The 24099-nt window shown below is 43.9% G+C and overlaps 2 protein-coding genes across 2 annotated transcripts; both read left to right on the top strand.

Annotated features, from left to right (window-relative positions):
• The first annotated feature begins 2472 nt into the window (after positions 1-2472).
• LOC112887506 (RNA-binding protein MEX3A-like) lies at positions 2473-7465 on the top strand. Its single transcript, XM_025953689.1, has 6 exons — positions 2473-2848; positions 2981-3046; positions 3542-3692; positions 3783-3875; positions 3962-4025; positions 6670-7465. The coding sequence occupies exons 1-6, from the start codon at positions 2604-2606 to the stop codon at positions 7239-7241; spliced, it is 1191 nt and encodes a 396-aa protein (XP_025809474.1). The 5' UTR covers positions 2473-2603; the 3' UTR covers positions 7242-7465.
• A 7650-nt stretch (positions 7466-15115) lies between these two features.
• Positions 15116-23070, top strand: LOC112886109 (protein NETWORKED 1D-like). The gene is made up of 6 exons (XM_025951889.1): positions 15116-15374; positions 16929-17154; positions 17817-18164; positions 18246-19567; positions 19659-21425; positions 21606-23070. Exons 2-6 carry the CDS (start codon positions 17055-17057, stop codon positions 22731-22733), a joined length of 4665 nt encoding a protein of 1554 aa, XP_025807674.1. The 5' UTR covers positions 15116-15374; positions 16929-17054; the 3' UTR covers positions 22734-23070.
• Positions 23071-24099: the final 1029 nt, after the last annotated feature.

Genomic DNA, 24099 nt, shown 5'->3' with positions numbered 1-24099 from the left:
AGCTTTTCCAGGTCGATGGTGTCATGCATAATCAAAAAACTCATTGGCTGCTATTTGGAAAACGAAAAAAGAAGGAAATATCCATCAGTTCTATCGGTCAGAACACAAACAAACATGCGTAATCGAAAATTTTGATCAGACGAAGACTGATGAACACATCAATCCATCCAAAGTTCATAAACAACAGCACGAGTACCCCAGTTTACATCTTAATGCCAGGGTTTTGTGAACAGGCTATGTATGCCTGTTGAAAGGAGTGGATTGGTTATGTGAAAAATATTTTTCCAAGAGTGTCCACTTTTACATGTTCATTTACACACGGAAGGAACATTTAAAATTCCAGTTGCTTAAAAAGTATGTGATGAGACAATTAGATTATTATAGTTCTTTCCAATCCTGAGTTACAGAATGAGATTCTACAAAACCACAAGTATGAAGGTAGAAGTACCTGCAGGCACTGAGGCATCAAGAAGGCCACTGAAACCCTCGCAAGCCTAGCCTCTGACCTTGTGGTCTGCTGTCTATTGTATCTACAAAGAATTGGAGATAACCAATGAGGTGTTCTGTACAAAGAATTGGAGATAAACCAAAAAAATTATGTCAAATACAACATGCTATGCTACTGCAGTACTGCTAACTCTTGTAGTCTTGTTCATACACTCAGAAATTTAAATGCCAAATTGAGACTATTGACTAGAGATTATTCCTATTCCAGGAGGAATGGTCAATTACTGAAAACAACATACAACTTCCATGCCCAATATTGGAACTAACTATCATCATGCAAAAATTGAAAACGACATGATATAATTTGCAAGCTACTATAATAAAGAGACATGAAGAGGAGGTGGTGTGGAGCTTACCAAAGAGGACGGTTTTCCTCTATAGCAACTATAGCTGGATGGTACAAAACAGATATTATCCGACAAAAAAGTAATCTTCAGATCAGCTTTTAGCTTTTTACATAACCATGGAGTGATGTAGAGCATTAGATCCATAGAGGTAAATATTTTCCCATGAAAAGCAATATGTAAAATGGTCTTCTTATCCGTGGAATTTGTCCGGGTAACCTCTCGATTAGCAATCTGCAAATATTTTTGTTTGATGCTGATCAATTTAATCCGTTCAGTTAGGATCTCTGTGGCCATGCCTGCAACTCATTGTTGCTTTCTTGCTATAGCCGTCTATGCCCCATGCCCGCAACTTTTCTAGTGGTAACTAAACCATTTGGTAGGCAAGCATTGTCACTCAATGATGGATATTAGCTGATTTTACTTGTTGCCAGAGTTGAAAATAGTGTGAATTTATCTCTCTTCTTCGATTGACATGCTGAAGATTACTTGAGAAACAAACGTTTTATTTGCATCTACGTCGACTCATGTGTGAATGTGTGATGCAAACTTTTTGTTTCCATTGGGAACTTCCAGTTCTTCTTCCATGCACACCATTGAGCTCAATGCATTCTTTTGCTTTGCGAATCCTTGATGCTGCTTCTTGCAGAGTTTGTTTTCTTTAATTTTTTTTTATGTCTTGCATTACTCGGCGGCAGTAGACGTTGGTCCTACTTTGTTGCTGGCAATTGTGGAAACGAAGGAACGGAATTGTCTTTCGCCAAGAGCGCAACACGCTGCGCGAAACGCTACGCCTGGCCAAGGAAGTTGCAAGGCTTTGGAAGTGCCGCTTGCTTGCTCGAGACACAGGAATTAGTGACGTCTGGTGCTCCTTGTTTTCATTATCAATGTAACACCTCCGTTGAACATCGGACTGTAAAACTCTTTTAACATCTGGCCGTTAAGGGGCCACATGCAATGAAATTCAGGTCCCCCGCCCTAAGAAAAAAAAAACTTAGCCATTTCACTTAGACCCGTTTGGATCCTTAGAATTGAATTCCATTCTAATAATCATAATTTAGATATAAACTAATTAAGCTAATGTGTAATATATTTATATATTATTGTTGGCCATATGTAAGAGATTCTTATGCGCTACATTTTTGCTTTAGAAAATCGAATCAAAGAGTGTGCTATAAATTGTACATTAGAAACGTAATGTGAGGATCTATAGAATCAATTTCCATCTTCCACCCCATGAATTTATAGCACAAAATGAAGGGATGCAAATGGGACCTTACGAAAATGATTCTCGTGCATTTCACGCGTCAAGCTCAACAATATCCACCGCGTGCCAAAACATAATGCAAATTTTTCCCAAGCTCTGTCATCTATTTCCTAGTACTCCCAAGAACTTCAACATAGGATTTGGAAATTGAGCTAGTAGCCATTTAGTATAGCAATCACTTCCTGCCAAAAAAGAAAAAGGCAGCCACTTTGTGTGTGTGTGCTAATCACGTTTTATGACCGGAAAGCCCAGGTCGAAACGGAAGGAAGCCAGACCGGATCCGAGGAGGAAACCGCCGATCCGGGCCGTCCAGCTGCCACGCACGAATCCTAAACCCCATTTCACCAGCGGCAGCTCGCCTCGTGCCCTCCTCCCCCTTCCTCCCTCCACCCCACGCCCCTCGCGCTCGCCTTCGCCTCGTCGCCACGGCGAGCCCCACGCCGCCCCAGCCGCCGATCGGGGCGCCGCCGCCGGCGCCCGATCCGATGGACGTGGAGGAGGGGGCCCCGAAGCCCCCGCAGCCGGAGCCCGCCGGATCGGAGCTCGACGACGCCCGCAACACGCCGCCTCCTCCTAATCCTCTCCCGCCACCTCCCGCTCCCGCTCCGGCCCCCGCCCCGGTTCCAGCCCCGGCGGCCGAAGCTTCTGCTGCTGCGCCCCACGCCTCCGCGGCCATATCGCCTCCGGCGGCGGCGGCGGAGGCGAACGGCACCTCCGACAGGAAGAAGAAGTCCGTGCGCCTCCTCCCCTTTCCCTTTTCTGCAAAGTTTCGGTTGCGCGGCCGATTTCCTCTTTTGGTTCGTTGCGTGCGGTTCGCTCCTGCTGCTTACTTTTCCTTTTGTCTCCTTGCTGGGTGGATCAGAAGGAAGGCGGAGGATGGGGAAGGGTGCAAGACGTGCAGCTGCAAGAAGTCCAAGTGCCTCAAGCTGTAAGTTTCCTCCTTTACTCCGCGCTTGCAGTCTTCCTCATTCTTTGATCACAGCACCGGATGTTTCACTGTGGAATGAGATGTGGCTAGGGACAGAACGAGTTTTTTTTTAAGCCTTCCAGTCCAACCTCTGTGCGCTAGGATGTCATTGCCATTTTGAATCAATGCTGATTTAGTTTGCTGTAGCTAGCGAATCTGGTCTTGTTTTAGGTAGGTTTAGATCTCACAGTCTTATGTTTCGAATGTGTGATGATAAAAGAACAGTTTTTGTCAAGTTCACAGTACCGAAGTATCAAAATGGTGCAGCTTTATTCAGCATGCTGTTTGATTACTTCATATATAGATTTGTGAGAAGAAACTAGTTCCCTTGTTAGTTCTGAATTAACAGAGCTTGTCTTTTTTGTCAAATGTGTGTGCACACCTTGCTTTGTGTGTGTGCTGCTAAATTTAAGTTTCCTTCTGCGTGTAATCATCTTTTGCATTATGTTGTAACAGTTATTGTGTGTGCTTTGCATCTGGGTCACATTGTACTGAATCATGTGGATGCGAACCTTGTCTTAACAAGCCAATGCAAGGGGCTCCAAGGACTGCACCAGTTTTACCTCTCAAACCTGTCCAAACATTAGAGGCTGCTCAAGAATCAGTGGTAAGAATTTCTTCTCACATGAGGTTATCTATATTTATTTATACACTTCTTCGTTCTTTCTTTGGTGATCCTGATATCTACTGTCTTCAGGAACAACTTATAAGATCTCCTATGGATCTTATTAGAAGAAAATGCACCTGCAAGAAGTCAGGGTGCCTAAAGAAGTACTGTGACTGCTACCAGGTTCCATATTCACCTTTATTTTGTCAAATTTCATTTTTCATCATGCGTCATTTCATGATTATGGAAACATTTCTTTTTATTTGAAGGGAGGGGCAGGGTGCTCCATCAACTGTAAATGTGAAGATTGTAGAAATCCGTTTGGGAGAAAAGGTAATATGATTAAGGAGCTAGATAGATGTAGTAGAATGCATGATATTAAAGTAGAGTTACTTTGTATCGGATGTGTATAGTTTAACTTGATTGTTTGGTACCCTGGGTTTCTTCCTCAACTGCCAACTGGATAGGTTGTTTGCAGTGACTGTTGTGATTTTAATTTGTTGACTATCTTTCAAGTAGCTGGCCTGCCAAACATTTTCATGTTCCAGTATTCTCAGGAACAGTTTTTCTTTGACAATGTGAGACTGAATGCCATAGCTCTGGATTTTGTGTTTTGGCATTTATTAGTGCTGTTGGGAATTCTGCTTCTGCACAGATAGAATCAGTTAGGACAGCCGCTGAATTTTTTGTGCCATAGCTATTGTTTTTCTTTTTGGTATTGCCTGCTGCATTGCATTAGATGATTTGGGACAGCTGGAGAAAGATTCGTCTGAATTCCCAGCACTACCCTCTTATTTTCTATCTGTAGGGACAAGGAGTGTTCTCCTGGCATCTTGTTCACCCCTATACCTAGAATACATATCCTAGAACCATCACCACAATTTATTATAAGAGCCAACCACCATACCTTCCTCCTCTTGGCAATATGGCTTTAAATTAACTATGTTCAATTCTAACAAAGGTGACTGCCAACCTCATTGACTTATGTCCCTTTTAGCATAGCCTCATATCTAATAATTCTTGGAGCTGGGTATTCGTAGCTCCAAGATTTCGTGGAGCTGGGCTAGGGCTGCACCAATACTGTTTGGGTAAGTAACCCTTGTTTCCATATTATGCTAAAATGTTTTAGACCACTTTGAGTTGGGAGATGGAGCCTTGTTTGAGCCTTGCCAAACAGGGTCTATGGCCTCAATGCAAAACATAATCACTACACCATGTCATCAGCCAATCGCTTCCCCTGTCATGGGCAGAGAAGCTTGTGGGTGGAATGTGTCAAAAGGTTGTAGACGTGAGAGGTAATAAGGCGTGGTCTTAGACCTCACAGGCTATAAATGAAGTCAGAGTTAGAACCCATAGCCTATAGCCCATCACCAATTGGAATGAAAACTAGCCACTTAATTTATTGCCATGGAAGTACTTGACCTAACCAAACCTAGGTATGGTTGTACACTTCAGTCACCAATCTGTAAATGCCTGTCACCTTTTTGTGTTTACCAAAGCATGAAAACAAGGATGCCATGTTTGGATAAATTTTGATAAAAAATATCCTTTAATAACATTATGAGCACAAAATTATTGAATACATGGAGTCAGTAGGTGTTTTGAAAGTCCACCCCTAACATAAGGATATGACAAGAATTTGTAAACAAATAGAGTGATCAATATTTACAATTATTTGCCAATGTAGTATATAAATTGAATTTTTATGAAAGTGTGAATCAGCCAATATCCTAGTCCTAAGATATACCAACCGGAACTGTTGTGAAATCTTGCGTGAAGAATTGTTCAGCTAGAGAAGTGTTGTCAATTTTGTCAAAGCATAGGTTTGGAATTTTGTCCTCAGATTAGTCGCTCAACTTTGGACATGAAGAGTGAGGGAGGTGCACACCATGTTAACGCTAGGTGACCCTCCCTGTTGTGCCTAACTCTTTTTGGCCCTATTCCCCTGTCATCTGCCCTTCTCTGGCTCAAGTTCGCCATAACTCCTCTCTTGGACAGTTCTGCCATGGCCTCTTTGGCCCAATTTCACTGTTGCCTGGCCATCGCTTCTGCCCTCTGAGAGTGTGCCTATCCGTCTCCTTCTGAAGGACACCAGGGCTTCAGGCTGCTTCTTTGCTTCTGGGTGCTGCTGTGCTCTGCTTCTTTACTAATGTTCTAAAGTGCTAACTGCAAGGTGTCAATATATGCCTTGCTAAGTGTTAACTTAAGTGATACATGTGTACCCTACGTTTCTAGCTGATGCTAAGTGACAAGACATGTTAATATATGGCATAATGGCAATGTGTAGAAAACTAAAGTTAATAATGTATGATGAACTACCGCAGCACAATAGGTCGAAGTGTTAGCATACGCAGCACAAGTTGAGATAATATACTACTAGAAGTTCTTCTACATGAGTTGCTATTGAGAGAGTAGAGGATTTGCTCTGTTTTGTATTGCTGTTATGTTTGCTTCTCCTAATTTCTTTCTGTACAAGGTTTATTTATTTGGTTTCCTATCATGTAAGGTATTATTTATCATTTATATTTCCGTCGTCTAGCTTACCTTGGCGAGTGCCTAGTTGACTTCATTCTAGTGGCTGGAGTGCTGTGATAACACAGAACTAGAGACTCTGTAATGTCAGTATGGTAATTAAGTAATTAGTGCACATGTATGCTACCAAAGTAACACTTATACATTATGATGTACTAAAGAATGATCTGATATAATATTTTGATGGCCTCCAGAACAGCTTGTTTTACTTTGCATAATATTGTTTTCGGATAGGAGTACCTTGAAGTTAACCTAGTATATATTGGCTTCCAGAATAGTGTATATCATAAGTTTTCATTTTGATGAAGAATAATATGTTGGATTTTTTTTAATGATAGGTTGCTTGCTATTGGTTCCCTGATGGGATAAGCTGATATGATTTCAAGCTGCAATTTCAACCTGTTCCGGGAACTAACATATTTTTATCTTTTTTCTTATTCTACAGTTGGCGTTATTTTGGATGGTAAAAGTGCTCTTGCTGCACCTGTACTGAACGAAAGAAATGGGGCAGAAGTTGACTCGAGCGACGATGAAGATGATTATTACATGAATCGACAGCTCTCCCCAATCCCTCCATCTCCAGTATCCAGGGAGTCTTCATTCCAACAGGAGACTCTAGTAGGCGTCGAAGTCCAGACCATGAACGGGCACCTCTACCCCAAACCACTGACTCAAGTGCGGCCCGAGCCGCCATCCTGGCAGCTCTCCAGGAGGCCCGTTGAGGAAGCGCGTGGAGAACAATGGCGCTTCTCTAGGAGGCCCAGTGAGGATGGAACCTCTGATGCTATGGAAGCACATGCTATGGCCCAAAGGGACAAGAAGCTGGAGATCCACGTGGACAGGTTCAGCATCCCACGGTGCATCGAGGTCATGAGTGCCATGGCGGACCTCTCCCCAATTGAGAAGTCGCTGGCGCCCGATGTCTTCTTGGAACCAAGCAACCGTGAGATCTTCCTCTCTCTGAGTGTAGATATTAGGCCCATATGGCTGAGGCGCAAGATGAAGAGCCTCGTCTAGCTAGAGATAGCGTGAGAAATTTTCGTCGGCATATACTTAATAAACCTATGGTGCACTACTGCTGCTGTAGATATGGCTAGATTGATGATGAGTTATGAACTGATTTATGTACCTGACGTTAAGTTATGGTGCATGTTACCACGTTATATTTGGAGCCCAGCCTGTTACTAGAATTAGCTATAAGTTGATTATGATCTCTGGCAAGAAAACAAGCAGTTCTGACTTCTGATAGTGCAGCAGCTGCCTAATTTGCTTTCAAGGTGTACTTTTCTGCTCCTTTCCTGGAGCACTAGACATCTGTTCCTGGAATGCAAGAAGTCACAAGTCTATCTGTTGATGACTTGCTGTTCTCACTGGGCCAATGATGAGTAGTCCAGATGTATAAACATCTGTGCCACGACCCAGTAAAGCTATTGTACATCCATGTTATGTGGCATTGTCAATGACTAATGAGCTCATCAAATTCATGGAACCCTTGGTTGCAAGCCACACGCCCTGGCCACACCACACCACACCATGGAGCATGGATGGATGCATGAATTCATCCCATGACTCCATGAGGTGATGTTGCCTGGTGGCAACGCTAGGCGAAGGTGGTGATGTGCCTGCCCTGTGTCCCCTGAACAGTGGCAGCAGCGTGCTGTGCAAATGCAAACAGCTCAGGTGACGGGAACAACACGGGAGACAGGTGTGTTACCAATCAGTCTAGGCTTGGCCCGGAGCCACCAACTATGCATGTCCTTGGCCCAAAGAGACAAGCCTGGGAGCATGTGAGCCATGGGCGCCACCGAGCAGCCCCAGATGGGGTGCCGGCCGGCCTCAACAACCACGGCGCGGCGGACTGATTGGCCGGCGGCGCCCATGGATGATGGACCACGCGGCGGCCATCGGAATTCAGCAGGGTGGGGTGGAATGGATGGTGAGCCAAGAGGCTGAGATGGCTTCAGGTATCTCCTGTGACCTGTCAGGGTTTTGGTCATCTGGGAAACACTTCAGTGTTTGTTTCCCTGCTATGTTTGATGGTTTATACTTGCACACCATTATTAACAAACAAAACATATTCAGTTTATTATCAGGTGCTTACGGCAATGCAAATTGGCAACATTCTCTTCTTGAAAGAGAATTGGCATTTGACAACATGCCAACATTCAACAAATTTAGTTTCATACAATTAATAAAGATTGTGTGACAAAATAGGTGCTCTGCTCTTCTTCCCCAATCCTTCCAGCAGAATCATATGATCTGACTGTCCAACAAATTCCTTTTTCATATAAAGTTTGAGCGGACTGATGAGCGGCGACTTGACGTGGGACACAGTACGGCTGACAGGAACTTGTGCCGCAAAAGTCTGCACCCCTCTGTGTTCTGTGCCGACATTCCGGTTTGGAGGACCGGAAGACACGATCATTTTAGGGCCCTTTCTCCTTTTTTTTGGGTTGTTTTTCAAATAGCATTTTGTGCAACATGGTACTATATTTTTTTTTGGAAAGTTTAAACGGTTATGCATTATATTTCGGACAACAAATAAAAATAAAGCTTTGCATGCGTGAGTGGTGAGTGCTATTACAGGTTTCAAAGGTGGCAGATGCTTGCAAAAGCGAAAATAGAGGCAGGGTTTTCAGGGTGTAGCATTGCAGGTCCGTGGGTGCAAGATTCAGAAAGTGTGTTTGTTGTCCTAGAAAATTTGTACTCTGCCGATAAAAAAAAGGTACTCTGCATGTACTATGTCCATGCTATTTTCTTATTGAATTTTTGCAAAACATACAAATACTCCCTTTTATGCAATTTAAACTGTTTTTTGACTTGCCAGCTAAAATTAGGTTGCTTAATGTAAATTCTTGTTTTACTGGGAGCAATGAGATGCAAATACTTCCGGTTAGGCAAATCTAAACAAACACGATCCATGTCTACGACAGATGAGGCAAACTGCTCGAAAAGCATGGGATGTCAACAAAAGTGAACTTAGAAACTGTTTTTTAGTGAAATTCATTCATGTTTCCTAATCCTGTTTTTTCCTGCTCAAACTCTTAACACAAGTTCAGCTCAACCCCTAAGAGCTCCTGCCAGCCAGATGTCTCACCGAGAGCAGAGAAGGCGCCAGACAGAGAAGCTTTCTTTGTCGTCGAAGTGAACGGAACAGGTGGGTCCCTGGGCCCACAGGTGCCCATATGAAACGAAGCCCAGTGGGCCCGCTACGTGGCTGGACTTGCTGGGCAGCGCGTGGCCCACCTGGGCGTGCATGGAAATCAGCGGAGAAGTGGCGTTCCCGGCCTGCTTGTGCGCCACGCTCGCACTGGTGGCACGCAGGCAGGCACACATCATCGTCATCATTGCGGCTTGCTCCCTTGGCGCCTTTTCCACCCGTCCATGATCCCAACCTTTCCACTGCATCTCCAGTTCTCATATCTGCTGCATCTTCACCAATCCATGTCTTTTTTTTTCCCTTTTTCTCATTTACAAGTTTTATGCGTTTGGCATGAAGAAACTTGTACGGGCATGTGTTGGTTGGTTGCCATCCACATTTATGAAGAAAAATGCCATTGTGCAACTTGTGGAAGCTGCCGGTAAGCCAAGCAAGCTCTTGGCAGCATGTTTAGTAAAACTTCAACATAAGGCACGGTAAAACTATGGCCAAAACCAACAAACAGCTTCATCATCAGTTAGGTCAAACGTAGCATCTCAAGTTTCCTGCTGCAACACGAACAATGAACAGACGATCGACGTTACACACGTTGCAAACGTCCTGCACACTGCCTTTTCATGCGCTCATCCGATCGAGAAAAAGGTGCATGTTGGGTCCGCGAGATACCGGAGGAGATCACAATCAAGGCACGCTAAAGAGATCGATGAGCAAGCTAGGCCGGCCAGTCGTCGACGATCAGTGTGGCTGGCGATCGATGAAAGGAAGATCCATCGCTTTCTGTTGCAGCTTGTGCTCTCGCATCACATGGACGCACTGATTGCGAGCATGCTTGGCACTATTGTAAAGTGCCGGCCATATCGTCCGAATGCTTATATTTGTGCCCTGTTGCATTGCATGCCTAACTTTGGTCGGCTGATCTTGATGGACACGTACTTGCTTGCACCATGTAACTACCTTTTTAATGATCTGCTAGAAAGGAAGACCTAGCTAGCACATATAGTAGTGAGCTATGCAAGTGAACAAACACATACGAGCGATCGGATTAGGTAAATCTTTCCAAATTAAATTGTAACGGCCGAGGCGATCGGATTAGGTAAATGTTTGTGATTGCAATCACATCTATCCATTGCAATTTATCTTCAAATCCAAGCTAAAGATCCCATGAAGTGATCAGGAATGGATGAATGGAAAGCACACTCCAAGGGGAAGAGAACAATGCAAGACGCATGGCATTCTAAATAGTTTCACCACCTAACCTAACCACATGATGCATTTGTGTTCAACTCCAATCATCCAGACAAGGGTACTAGAGCGATGGATTCGTTTGACGCGACGTACACAGCTCAAACGAAATTTAGTACGGGTAAACTAGTCATAACGCCGTCGTCGTCCCATCGGATCACCAATAATTCGGCATCAGATATGAGCGAGTGAGTCAAATGGATCGAACAAAAAATACGGCTTCGGTCACGGTCAGCTAGGGTTCATACAAAGTCATCGTGCATAGTCACCCATTGCATGATGGAGTCGTGATGATCGTGGCTATGACTTCTTCGTCGATCGTACATTCAGCTGGGAAGCTTGCTGTGTACGAGGTTTGGCGGTCAATCCACCATCAAATTGGTCGTTCAAAAAAATTCCACCGTCAAATTTAACTGAGTTTTCTTCGGAGAAAAACTTGAGTTCTCATTAAAAAAATATTATTTTAAGAGACTTGAAAAAATATTTATTAATTTTTTGTAATTGAAAATAGGGCATGCCGGCTGGCCGTCGTGTAGTTGACTAGGGACTTATCGGCCAGCCGACGGCTAAAAGTACCCTTTCGACGGTTGGATAACTGATATGTTTGGTATAAGGAATCAAGCCTCGTGAACCTATTGGCGATCTACAAATTCACATGCCATATGTTCCGCGGATCAAACTTAAAATATCACAATTTTTTAATATGACCTCAGGTTAGCCCATAGTAACATCTACAACTATATATATGGAACACATTTTCATCTGAATATGTTATTAGATGCATAAAAGTGGCATGGCTAGAAGAGATCGCGTATGAAAAAAAACAAAATCATGCTATGCAAATATTTTCAAAATAATACTTCTGGAAATTCAAACAGATCCATACTAGGTAAATTGAGCTACTTTGAATGGCTATATTTATAATGAACTGGCGATTTTCCATTGTGCCTGATTTTTGTATAAATTGACCTGTATTTGAAAACTCCAGCTAGTAAGAAAGGTTTGGAGAAGAAAAGTTCGGTGCCTCATTAAAGCATGGGGATGGATGACAGATGGGGGTGCCATGGATCCCCTGAACAACCGCAGCTATGCATCAATGATAGTTGGAGGCAAGGGGGTCCTCTTGAGTGTATCTGTATCCATTAATATCAGTGTGGGGCTACACTCTGACTCATCTTCTCCGTTGTACTTGCGAGCCTTGCACATGCTGCTACTCCCCACTAATGCTTGCAATTAAAATAATATATTTGATCACCACATGAGATGATTTTCCAGCACTTTGTGTTAACTAGAACATATAAATAATTTCACAGAAAACTGTAAAAAAAATATTATGATTTATTTGGACTAAAACCATGGAGGGGTATATAGGATCAAGGTATAAATAGTCACATATATAGGTCATGTTACTCCTCACAAAAAAAAGAGTCATGTTACAATTTATTTGGGCAGACCAATATAACCATGACATGGTCTCATACATATATGATCTGTGATACAGGTCGGCGGAAGGACAAAAACTTGCATGTAGATTGTCAAAAGCAAGTGAACAAACAAGGCTATTGGTTTCCATAAGCCTATGAAGTTGCTTCCGAAAGAGGTAAATCTTTGGATTTTGACAGTGCACCGAAGAAACGCTAGCAGCTAGTATTAGCTAGCTCTCGGCAACAAGGTCAAGCCGACAGTCCCCATTCCAAGCAATCTTGGCCTCACTTTTTGTCCCAAGTTAAAAGTGATATGCATGGTAGGCTTTCCCGGCAAGTAATAATTTACACCGTGATTTTAAATCAGATAATTGAAAACTAGCATTATCCCTGAACAGCATATGAAAACTTACTTTTTTTTCTTCTAGAAGTAGCTAGCATATATACATTTATGACACTGTCTCTCACTCACCAATTACCATGCACCCTTGCAGCATGACATAGTACTTTTTTTAATTACCACAATTACTTACACTCATCATATCCTATCCAATTTGCACTAATATACTAATTTTTTTTTCACACTTTTGGGATTGCATAGGCTTAAAGTACATACCATGATCCGCACGATCAGTTTTTAGCAAAGAATATCCTTTTTCTCTTTAGCTTTTACAAAGGTATCGAACGAAAACCAATTATTATAAACTTTTCTTGCGAGGAGTTATTAGAAAACTTGTTCCTCATAATAATCCACTAGCCTACCATGTGTACCATTCGAACAGTATTTAAAACATAGAATCTGGGAACAGTGTCTCTATCATGTCTGTGTTGAACCTCGACTCCATGACATGTGCATATATGAGGCTGGAGGCATCATCCATAATCACCCTGTCAACTCAGCTGTCTTTTAGTATTTGCATATCAATAAAACTTAGCCGGAGGATCAAGAAAAGAGACAATTGTTCGAGATCGATCGGTAGAGTCAAATATGTGTTAGTGGAAATACGGAATATTTATCCCTCAATTTAAACTGAAAAATATCCTTTTACTTCTTATTTGCTACTACTTTTTGCGGCCTAGCATGTTTTTGCTACTACTCCCTCCGGTCAATTTTAGTTGACATTTCTCGGATAGGGATTTAGCTGAAACGGTTCGTCTGACTTTGGTCCCTCTGTATTTGGGTCACCGATGCGTGGGGTCGGGCCTATGTGTCAGTGACCGGAGCTAAAGTCAGGGAAAACTCGTCCAATTTAGCATCAACCAAAACTTACAAGAGGGAGTAATACCTATCAACGGATCAACCTATGCAGCACAAGGTATGGTTGTAAGTCCTTGTTGGACTCTGAAACTAAAGTTTATCCTTCCACTATACAATATATAAAAATGGGAAATTTGGTGTACCAGATTACATCATGGATAGCTAATGTTACTTACTATTCATAAATGATTGTTGCTCTGAAAACAATTGTGCCGTGGGCAGTTACCCCTTGCATGAAAAACTGTCACGTCCTTGGGAGTTGGGGATCTTCAAGAGCCAAATGTGGCAATCTTGGTATATGAAGAATGTAGGCAGGTATGAATGGTGATCTTGATATGTCAGAGTAGCACACTACAGAAACCAAGGTAACAGCCAGATGCAGAAACGAGTTGACAATATTCCTAGAGAATATTCACTGGCTGAACATCACATTGCTCGGTGATGCTCTGTTCACTTAACTATCATATATATTAGCAGTGTGGTTGGAGTCTGTCCTAGGGGTTTTAGAATATAGAAGCTGCATTTTTAAAGCCTAGAAGCTGCCTTTTTGATGGAAAAGAAAAGGATAATGTAAAGGCAGACAACAACCATCAACTGTGGTTCCAAGTGAGCAGAAAAGAAGACAAAAGACAGCACGACCCATGTACTGGAAATCTGCAATAAAACTGTTGTGTGTGCTTGTATCCTTAGATTATTCATCATCAGTGGGCACGCAGGCCTTTTCTACCGTGCATCTTCCTGGTTCCTAGTTATCATCCTGACTCCACTAGTGCACATGCTTAACACAATAAGTGCTTTATTTGCTTAAAACAATCATTAGAGTTGGTGGTTTGGTGCACAATCTTTTCTCCCACAGTGACTGACTACAGGCTGTAAATTACTACTACTTCTTGTGTGCATACATGGGATCTGTAGTCATGACTCTTGGATATGCCAATGCCAGTGTAGGTATACTATGTTTGCACTTTCCAGTAGTCATGACTGTAAGCAAAATGTTCTTTTTCCCCCTTCGAGGAACACAAGACTGCAACTGGGGACTGTGATCATAAGGTTTTTACTACTCTTGAGGCACTTAGCCCTATAAATAGCAATTTTATTTTTTTGCTAGCTAATAAACTGGTGTTTTCCTATGCTTTTGTTTGATAGAAAAAGTAATCTTTTTGGTAAAGTAGAGCATGGTGCACTCGAATAGGTCAAAGGAGATGAGCCAAAATAGTATCTCACAATACCGTAACGTTGTATTTCTAACAGTAATTCCAAGTCAAGCTGCTTTTACCTTTTCTTTTTGACCTTTTCCTGCTTATCTTCTCCGAAGAAATAACCGAAGCAGTCAAAGAGCAAATCCCAAGGTTAACAATCGCAACAGACATCACGCTCGTCTTCCACATAAACCGCAACGGTAAAAAAAAATATTCACAGGGACAAGAGTAATTTCTCAGTCCAGCCCCCACCCCCCCCCCCAACCCCCCCAACAACACCCACACATACACACACACACAGCACATTGACCAGTCGTGCAAGAAAAAAAAAATCCTCCAGAATTTATGTCTGATGCAGCTGTGATACTGTCATTGTCCCTGCACATATCCCATCCAGAACAGTAAAAAAGTGAAAGTGACAAAGTGAAATCCTGTGCCAAACAAAGTTAATCCTAACCCCACTGTGATTCACACACTGTTGCCGTTCTTGCAGAACAAAGTACTCTCCTCTCCAAAAAAAAATTGCACTGCCTTAATCTTTGTCCTTTACTTTTGCTATAATAAATATAAATAAATAAACAATTAATACCCCCATCACTCCCACCCTTCTCCCACACTGCTGCTCCTGCAACCCATGATTGCAGCTGCTCTCTCTTTCTCTCTCCCCCTCTCAGCCAAGGAGTGAGAGCCATCCATCCCTCTCCCTCTCTCGTACTCTGTTCGTGATGGTGGCGTTAATGTGGTGGTGAGAGTGATGGCGGCGGCCTAGGGCTAGTGTGGGATGAGGAGCAGCTGCTGCCTGCTGCTGGATCTCCCCCTTGGCGCTGCTGCAGCTCACAAAGATCCTCCCCTCCTCTGCCCTCCATGGTAAGTATCTTTCTTCTCCGATTTGCCTCGCGTAATTTAGGCAACGGCAGGCTGTACCGCGAGAATGCCCATCCGGGCTGGAAAAATGTTGGCATTCCTTCCGTTTCTGCGCGCGCGTGTGGCGATTTCGTGTATCCTGGGCATGGAAAGATTCCATTTTTTCCCGTTGTTCGTGTGCTTGTTCCGCTATTGTTAGCCCTGGTCATTTGCTTCTCGTGTTCCTCGTGGCCATTTGCCAGGGCTGCGTATCAATCTCTGCCAAAACAATCTCTTTTGGTGGCAATACTAGTAGTATTTAAACGGCGTTGGCCTTTCTCTTTGGTTTTTCCTGCAAAAACTGCGGCCATGGATTTGCGTCTGCCCACTGTTCTTCAGGGAAATGGGGAACGCTTCTCTTGTTGCCGTTCTTCTGACGCCAAAGATTTTGCTTTCTCTTCTGCTTGTTTAAGGAAGCAAGCGCGACGGGTTCGTCCTGCTTTTGGTAATTTCTGGACCCCATTTGGCCGCAGAGATTTGGTCCTCGCGAACCCGGGCTAGGAAATACCGTGATTTCTCCCTTCCTTCCACTGTTCTCTTCATACTCATATATCCTCCTCGCTAGAAGCCGCAAATGTCGCCGCTGCCAGGGTAGGATTCAGAGCTCGTTCCTCCCAAGGATTTTCCCCCCGTCATTCGAGCCTGTCTCCAGCAGCATCCAGTTCATGAAATGCTGCGAACGGTGCGATTTCCAGCTCTTGCTGCCGCTGCAGGTGTGGATTTCTTGCCGTGTTCTTCTTTTCGCGATTTCAGGCCTGGGGTGGTTGGGTCATGGCGTTCATCTTTATTGCGTTGGTTGGGGAGCTTCTTTTCACTGCCCTCTTTTGCCTTTTTCTTTTCTTTACCATTTTCTAACCATTGTTTGATGCTCCATTCGCAGCAGTGGAGGTAGCAGCTTCCATTCTGCAGTAATTTTGTTTCTTTGCTTGGGCGTCGTCGGTTGAGATTCGAGCATTTCTCGAGGATTTATCTTGTGAAGTATTTGCTTTTAGTGTTGTTTCAAATTTTTTCGGTGTCGTTTTCCACTAAATTTCGGCGTTTGGGGTGGCAAAATCTTGGCACATTTTCTGATCTTGACTTAAAGAACTCTTGAGCACATTTGAGGGTGCTCAGTTGTTTTTTGGTGCTTTTCGATTTGGTCACTGAATCCCCTCAAACGGTCAAACCATAACACCAGAGTCTTCGGATAAATATCATTTCTCTGTTTCAAGGCCGTTCCAGGCTGGGGCACACAGTTTTGCAAGTAATTTATTGCATGAACGTATAGCTAATCTGAATCTCTGACCGTTGTTTGATGCTATCAATGCCCCTAGGATCAGGTTGAGATGTCGTGTGAACAAATAGGATAGATCATTCTTGCTATCTACTGCAACTTTGATCTGAAAATTTTATTGGCCTCCCAGCAATCTGAACCATAATTGCCCCTACATTTCATTTTCAGTTCTACCCCTAAGTTCCCTGACTACTAAGGTTGTTTTGCCTATAGTGTTAATGTTGGAAGTTTCTGATGTTCTGCAGGTAGTCAGTTGGTAGTAGATTTTTGAGCAGGTTGGATCCTAGTTGCTGGGATCTACTTCAGGGGCTTTGAGGTATAGAAGTTTACTTAGGCCAGGTAGTGCTGTTCTGTTCGCTTAGCTGGCTTCGATGGCGATGTCCCCATCCAATCCAATGCGCAAGTACTCATGGTGGTGGGATAGTCACATATCCCCAAAGAACTCAAAATGGCTCCAAGAAAATCTCACAGGTATAATTTATTTTCACTGTGGTGATTTCATTTTTAGTCCAACAATTACGGCTATCCCTTTCGTTGGCAAGAATAGTTATGTACTTAAAACATCAGCAGTAGGATTTGCTACTAGTTTGCTATAGAATGATTGTGTCACAGAATAAGAAAAGAATTTCCATGTTACCTTTCACCATCTGTTGGCTTCAATTGACATCTCTTGCTATACAATGTTATGGGTCATCATACGATTCAATCAAGGGAGAAGCAGGCTATCATACAATTATCTTAGTACTGTCTCGCGTATTTAGCAATTAACTGTGTGAACAAAAGTACTTAATGATAAAATATAAGTAGTTGGAAGTCCTGATTCTGATCTAGTATTAGTGTCTTACGTTATGCTTTTTTGTGGAAAGGTCAGCAGATTTTGTTAGGACAAGGCGACAAGAACATAAACAACTTCACCTCTGGCACATAAACTTATGGCATCCATTTTAGCTATTCTATAACTGAACCACTAAGTTTGGTGAAGAAATTCAAATCTAATTGGGTATTAGGAGAGCTAGCTTTCCTATTAGATGTTGGCTGTCTAGTATTGGGCATTCTTGGTGCTTTATTTCTCCTTTTGTACATTTACTTGAAACCTGTACTGAACCAGTGTTTATTAATGTGTGGTCACACAGATATGGATAGCAAAATCAAAGTGATGATCAAGATTATCGATGAGGATGCTGACTCATTTGCAAGAAGAGCAGAAATGTATTATAAAAGGCGCCCAGAACTTATGTCTCTGCTTGAGGAGTTATACCGTGCTTATCGAGCTTTAGCTGAAAGATATGATCATGCGGCTGGAGAACTCCGACAGGCCCATAAGAAAATGGCAGAAGCATTTCCTGATGAGTTTCAGTTGGACTTTGATGATGACCTGCCAACAGAAACTGCATCTACTGAATCTGAAACAGACAATCGCGACATGACTCCATTTTTCCTTTCATTCATCAAGGCTGGTGATTCAAAAAAGCGTGCTAAAGGTACTCCCTACACAATTTAAATCCTCAACAAGCACAGTATCCTAATAATTGCAAGATCAAACTAATGCATTAGTATTGCAGATGACCAAGATCATGAGAAGCTGCAGAAAGAGATATCAAGCTTATCACAGGAAAATCAAGACCTCAAGAAGAAGATTTCATCAGTATTAGAGAAGAGCAATAAGGCTGAATCTGAAGTTCTTTCTCTCAAGGTGGCCCTTGCAGATCAAGAAGCAGAGAAGGAAGCTGCATTTTCGCAATGCCAACAATCCAGTGATCGATTCCAGAGCCTTAAGTCTGAAATATTGCATACCCAAGAGGAGTTCAAGAGACTTAAAGAGGAGATGGAAAATGGACTACAGAATTTGAGCACCGCAGAGGAAAGGTGCCTTCTCCTTGAGAAAGCTAACCAGAATTTGCATCTGGAGCTAGATAATCTGAAGATTTCCTCAAAAGAGAAGCATGATGAGCTAAATGAGAAGCACATTGAGTTAGAGAAACTTAGCATCTCTATACAAGAGGAGCAACTCAAGAGCATGCAAGCAGAAATGGCCAGGCTATCTTTGGAGAAGCAATTGGCACAAGCACAGGAGAAGCTAAGACTTTTGTCTTTTGAAAAGCATGGTGAAGCGAGTAAGATTGAGAACATTGAAGCAACCAAAGTTCTGCTGCAAAAGGAATTGGAAACTATTCGAGAAGAGAACCGGAAATTGGATGATCAAAATCACTCCTCTACCTCTGTGATAATTCGTCTGCAGGATGAGATAATTTCTTTGAAGAATGCACAGCGGCGCCTTGAGGAAGAGGTGTCTCGGCATGTGGAGGAGAAAAGGGTGCTTCAGCATGAGCTTTCCCACCTCAAAGATAACAAGGGTGACTTGGATAGGAAGCACTTTTCGATCAAGGAGCAAATCCAAGTGGTGAATTTCAATGTAGAATCACTCCAATCACTTGCACAAGAGGTGAGGGATGGAAATGTTGAGCTAAAAGAGACCATAAAAAATCATGAGGGTGTAAAATCCTTGTATGTTGAGAATCTGATGCTGCTGGAGAGGACGTTGGAGAAAAATGCTCATTTGGAGAGATCCCTTTCAGCTGCAACTACTGAAATTGAAGGATTGCGGGAGAAGAAGGCTGCATTGGAAGAATCATGCAAACACCTTAATTCCAAGGTTGATGGCCACCAGTCTGAGAGAGCCATGTTTGTTGCACGGATTGAGGGTATTTCTCATACCATGGAGAAGCTATCAGAGAAGAATGTATTCTTGGAAAATTTGTTATCTGACAATAATACCGAGCTTGAGATCCTTAGAAGAAAGCTGAAAGATTCCGAAGAATCTACTCACACGTTCCGCAACCAGAACTCTGTACTTCGATCTGAAAAGAGAACTCTTATGCGTGAGGTATGATGCTTGAAATCTCTTTGCTTTCTGGTTATTTTCATCGTAGTTTAAAGACTATGTAAATTGATACATGGATACTTTAATATTTCAGGTGGATAGCATCAATAGTGCTCTACTCAGTTTGGAAACCCAATATGCAGAGTTAGAAGGGCGATACTTGGATCTTGAGCAGGACAGAAACAGGGCCCTTAATGAAGTGATCAAACTACATGAGCTGTTGAGGCTAGAAAAAGAAAAGCACAAAGAAGCCACCAGCTCAGGCATAACTCAGTTCAGTGCTATACAGAAGCAGATAGGTCTACTGCTCAAAGAAGTTCAGCATAAGGACAACCAGCTTCAAGAGGAGGAGCACAAGATTGTTGAAGCTCAGACTGAGATTTTTATCTTGCAGAGGTGCTTAGGCGACATGGCTGAAGTAAACTCTGATGTCTTGGCACAATTGCGGAAGCAACAAGAGGTATGCAAGGTTCAAGAGGAGAAAGTTGATTTCTTGTCACAAAACAACCAGCAGCTGACAGAAGGGATTGGTTCTGTGATGGAAGTATTGCATCTGGATGAGAAGTATGGATCATTGGATCTTATGAAGATTGACGTAGTTGTGCAGCTGCTCTTGCATGAGATCAAGTGCCTGCTGAATACTATTTCTGATGCTCAGGATGTGAAGCAGAACCAGATCCTTGAGAAGTCGCTTGTTGTCACGCTTCTGGAGCACTTTGGGCGGGAGGTGGCTGACCTGAGGTCAGAAAGGAGTATTCTGAAGCAAGAGTGGCAAGCAAAGAGTGAGGAGCTGGTGAAGCTGCAGAGTGAAAGGCATGACCTCCTAAAGATCAGCTGCGAGCTACGGAAGGAGATGGAGGCTCGTAACCGCAAAGTGGATGAGCTGAAATCCGAGGCAAAGTTCTTGGTTCGACAACTCACAGAACTGCAAGAATCACGGCAATCATTGCAAGCAGAGATTATCAAGCTGATAGAAGAGAACACCTCACTGTCTAGCAAAGTTTATGGCTCTAGGGAGAAGGAAAGGTCATTTGAAGATGATTTCAGCTCTCTTGTCGGTGAAGTGGTCAGGACAGATATCCTTGGTGTCATTTTCAGAAGCCTTCATGATGAGAGAACATCACAATTGAAGTGTTTGCATGAGGATTTTGGGTCTCTACATGCAGCAGGAAATGAGCTTTATCAGGAAATCAAGCTGATGAACAAGAAGCTTGGAGACTTACAACTTGAGAACAACTATCTTGAGAAGGAACTCAGTAGAACTCTGAGTATCTGTGATGGCTCTGGTGCAGAAATTTCAACTGGATCCAGAAGGCGTGCGATGAGGAGAGATACCAAGCTTTTGAAATCTGGCAGGAAAAGCCAAGAGAATGGCCAGAACATGGAACAGCGAAAAGAAGTTGACAGTGCTGGTCTTGAGAAATCGAATGAAATGCTAAGGGAGGAGCTCCAGAAGTTGAAAAATGAACTGCAAGTGCTTAGGAGTAAAGAACAGCCTGTGATTGATGTGAAATCTTGCGATGCAGAGATCACTAAACTTCTGGCCAACATGCAACTGGCCACTGCCAATGCGTCTCTCTTCAAGGAGAAGGTCCTTGAGCTCATCGTGACATGCGAGAGTTTTGAGATCAGTGACATGGTGCAAAAGGAGGTGTTGAAGGAGGAGATCACTCGGAGGAACTCTTACGTGGATGAGCTGAAGGATAAACTAAATGCTGTTGAGATTGAGAACAGAAGGCTGAAGGTTGATCTGAATGGTGACTTCACACTGCTCGGAGCATTGCAAACTGAAGTTGATGCCTTGGAGAAACAAACCTTGTCGCTGGCCAAGGATTGCTTGCCACCAAACATGCTCAAGGAGGTATGCATATATTTGTTCCATATTCTGTTTGCATTTTCCTCATCTCTGTTCATGTTGAAGATCTAGTTTATACTACTTGAGAAATATAAAACTGGTAATAATACACATTCAAATCATTGAGGAATCCCTTATATTGTTATTCTTACTCATGAGACTCATTTTGCTTCTTGTTATTGCCAGGAGAATCCATTGTCACCTCAACTGTCAAAGATTGTCGTGAGGCCAAGTGAAGATCAAAACTCGATGAAGATGGTGAAGGACATGGAGCTGCAGAAACTCCATGGAACCATCAAAGCACTCCAGAAGGTGGTGTCAGATACTGGCGTTGTTCTGGAGCAAGAGAGGCTTGACTTCAACAGCAGCCTCCAGGATGCAAGGAAGCAGATCGAGATGCTGAAGCTCAAGGAGATCCTGGACAGCGACGCCAGCGATGTGAACTACGAGCGCATGATGAAGGACATCCAGCTCGACCTCGTCCAGACTCCCAGCCGCCGAGCCACTGCCTTGCACAGCCGCCACAGAAAGAAGAACTCGGTGACGGCGCAGTCGGACGACAAGATGCTGGCGCTGTGGAGCGTGGACCGGGTGAGCAGCGGCAGCCGTAGGCATGACGTGGACCTGCGGCCACCTCAGAGCGAGGCGGCTGAGAACGACAGTAAAGGCAAGAAGCTGTCCTCCGAGCCTGTGGTGACCGTGAAGGACCTCAGCGTCGACAAGCAGGAGGTCCTCCCACGGCCAGTTGTCACCACGGTGGCAACCACAACGACGGAGCCGCACCGGGAGTGGAAGAAGAAGGTGATCGACCGGCTGTCCTTGGAGGCGCAGCGGCTCCGGGACCTCCGGTCCATCGTCCAGGAGCTGCGCGCGGGAGTGGAGGCGTCATCGGACGCCGAGCTGGAGGACGTGAAGACGCAGATGGCCGACGCGGAGGACGCCATCGCGGAGCTGATCGACGCGAACGGGAAGCTCCTGAAGAAAGCCGAGGAGTTCACGTCGGCGGCCGCGGGCAACGACGTGGACCTCCGAAGCCGGAGCCAGCGCAAGATCCTGGAGCGCGTGCGCAAGATGTCGGAGAAGGCCGGGCGCCTGGAGCTGGAGCTGCAGCGGTTCCAGCACGCGCTGCTGCGGCACGAGGAGGAGCGCGCGGCGCGGCGCGCGGCCAAGGCGGCCGCCACCGTGCAGGTGCAGCGGCGGTCCCGCGTGCAGCTGGTAGAGTACCTCTACGGGCGGCGCCGCGACAGCCGGCGGCCCAAGCAGAAGACCCGCGGGCCGTCCTGCTGCATGAGGGCCAAGGCGATCGACGACTAACTCCTCAAGCTTCTCGTTCAGAGCTTAGAGGCTCGGTCAGAAGCTGCTATTAAAACTACCAGTGGTTAAATCTTCGGAGGATGCAGTAATTTTGGTTCTTTCTTAAATTTCGTGTCGTCCTAGGTAAATAATCAAGTGGACTGATCCTAGCTCGTTGCTCGTTTCTTTTTCTTTTAATCTCAAGTAACGTCTAAGATGTAAATGGTAGTAGCCAGCCATGAAAATGGCAAGTTCTGTTCTTCGTCGTCAGTAAATTTTTTCGCCGTTCTTGTAAAATTCTAATGGTAATCTTTAGTGTCGTTCCTCTCCGTTCCATCATTGTTCTTCCCAAAGCTAATCATGTTCCTCATCTAGCAGCCTGCTACTGTGCTAATCCACGGCATTAATGTATGTGTTTAATTAGAAGTCCTTACATTTAAATTGAACCGGGGGGCGTTTATAGAGCCAGCTACAAATTACTCCCCATCCCGTAATATAGCTGCTACATTAAGGATAGAGCAGAATACTGCATTATATATGGAATTCGGTGAATTTTGCAAGCTTTTTAGGTAAGAGCACATAAGAGGTGTATGGAATGTATTTATGGAGTACGTATGTACTTGTTTCTTCATAACGTGAAAGGGAAATACGGATAATACCATATGTATAACTAATCTCTTTCCAATGATATAAGTAGGTACCTGGGAGCCCGGCCATGATCAAGATCGAATTGAAGCCAGGAGCAGCTCCCAAGCTAGCCGGATACCGACGACTGGAGCTAGCTCGACGATCATGGCGTGCTGGTTGTCGTCAAGCGAACATGGAGGACGGGGGGATCCTACAGCACGGTCAACCACCAGGTCCTTTCCTACAGGTCATCTTCTCTACTCTATCTCCCTTATTAGAGGCAATTCACTGTGAGCTATTATAAAAAATTCTCAATTTCCTGTGTGCCACTGAAAAAATTCTCGCTCCCACCCAGCCACTAATCGAACTTTGTTTGGACTCGGCCTCGCCATCTATATTTGGCTTAACGGCAGCAAATAGAAAGGAGAAATGTCTGTTTTGCCCATCTGTTCATCTGTTCACACAAATTTTTTTTTGTTACCTCTTGCGCCACTCAGCGCTGCTCCTTTTGGCGGTAAAGTTGCCGCCACTTTCACTGCTTGGCGCTAGGATGTAGTGCTATATAGTGAGCACTAGTCCTCTTCTTCATGTGTCCCCTTCTTCTTCCTTGTTCTTCTTCTTCTTGTGTTGTTGCATCTGCTTCTCTAGAAAACCATGTCCCAAGTCTCGAGCAATGGAGGGATGACCAGAAGGGTGTTTTGCCCGAACTGTGGAGTGTTAGCAAACTGGAACCGAGCCACAACTCCAATGAATTTCGGCC

The sequence above is a fragment of the Panicum hallii genome, chromosome 3 (genome assembly GCF_002211085.1).
Source record: "Panicum hallii strain FIL2 chromosome 3, PHallii_v3.1, whole genome shotgun sequence".
Lineage (NCBI taxonomy): Eukaryota > Viridiplantae > Streptophyta > Magnoliopsida > Poales > Poaceae > Panicum > Panicum hallii.
The sequence above is the reverse complement of the archived record's forward strand: the minus strand, read 5'-3'. Positions and strand labels throughout refer to the sequence as shown.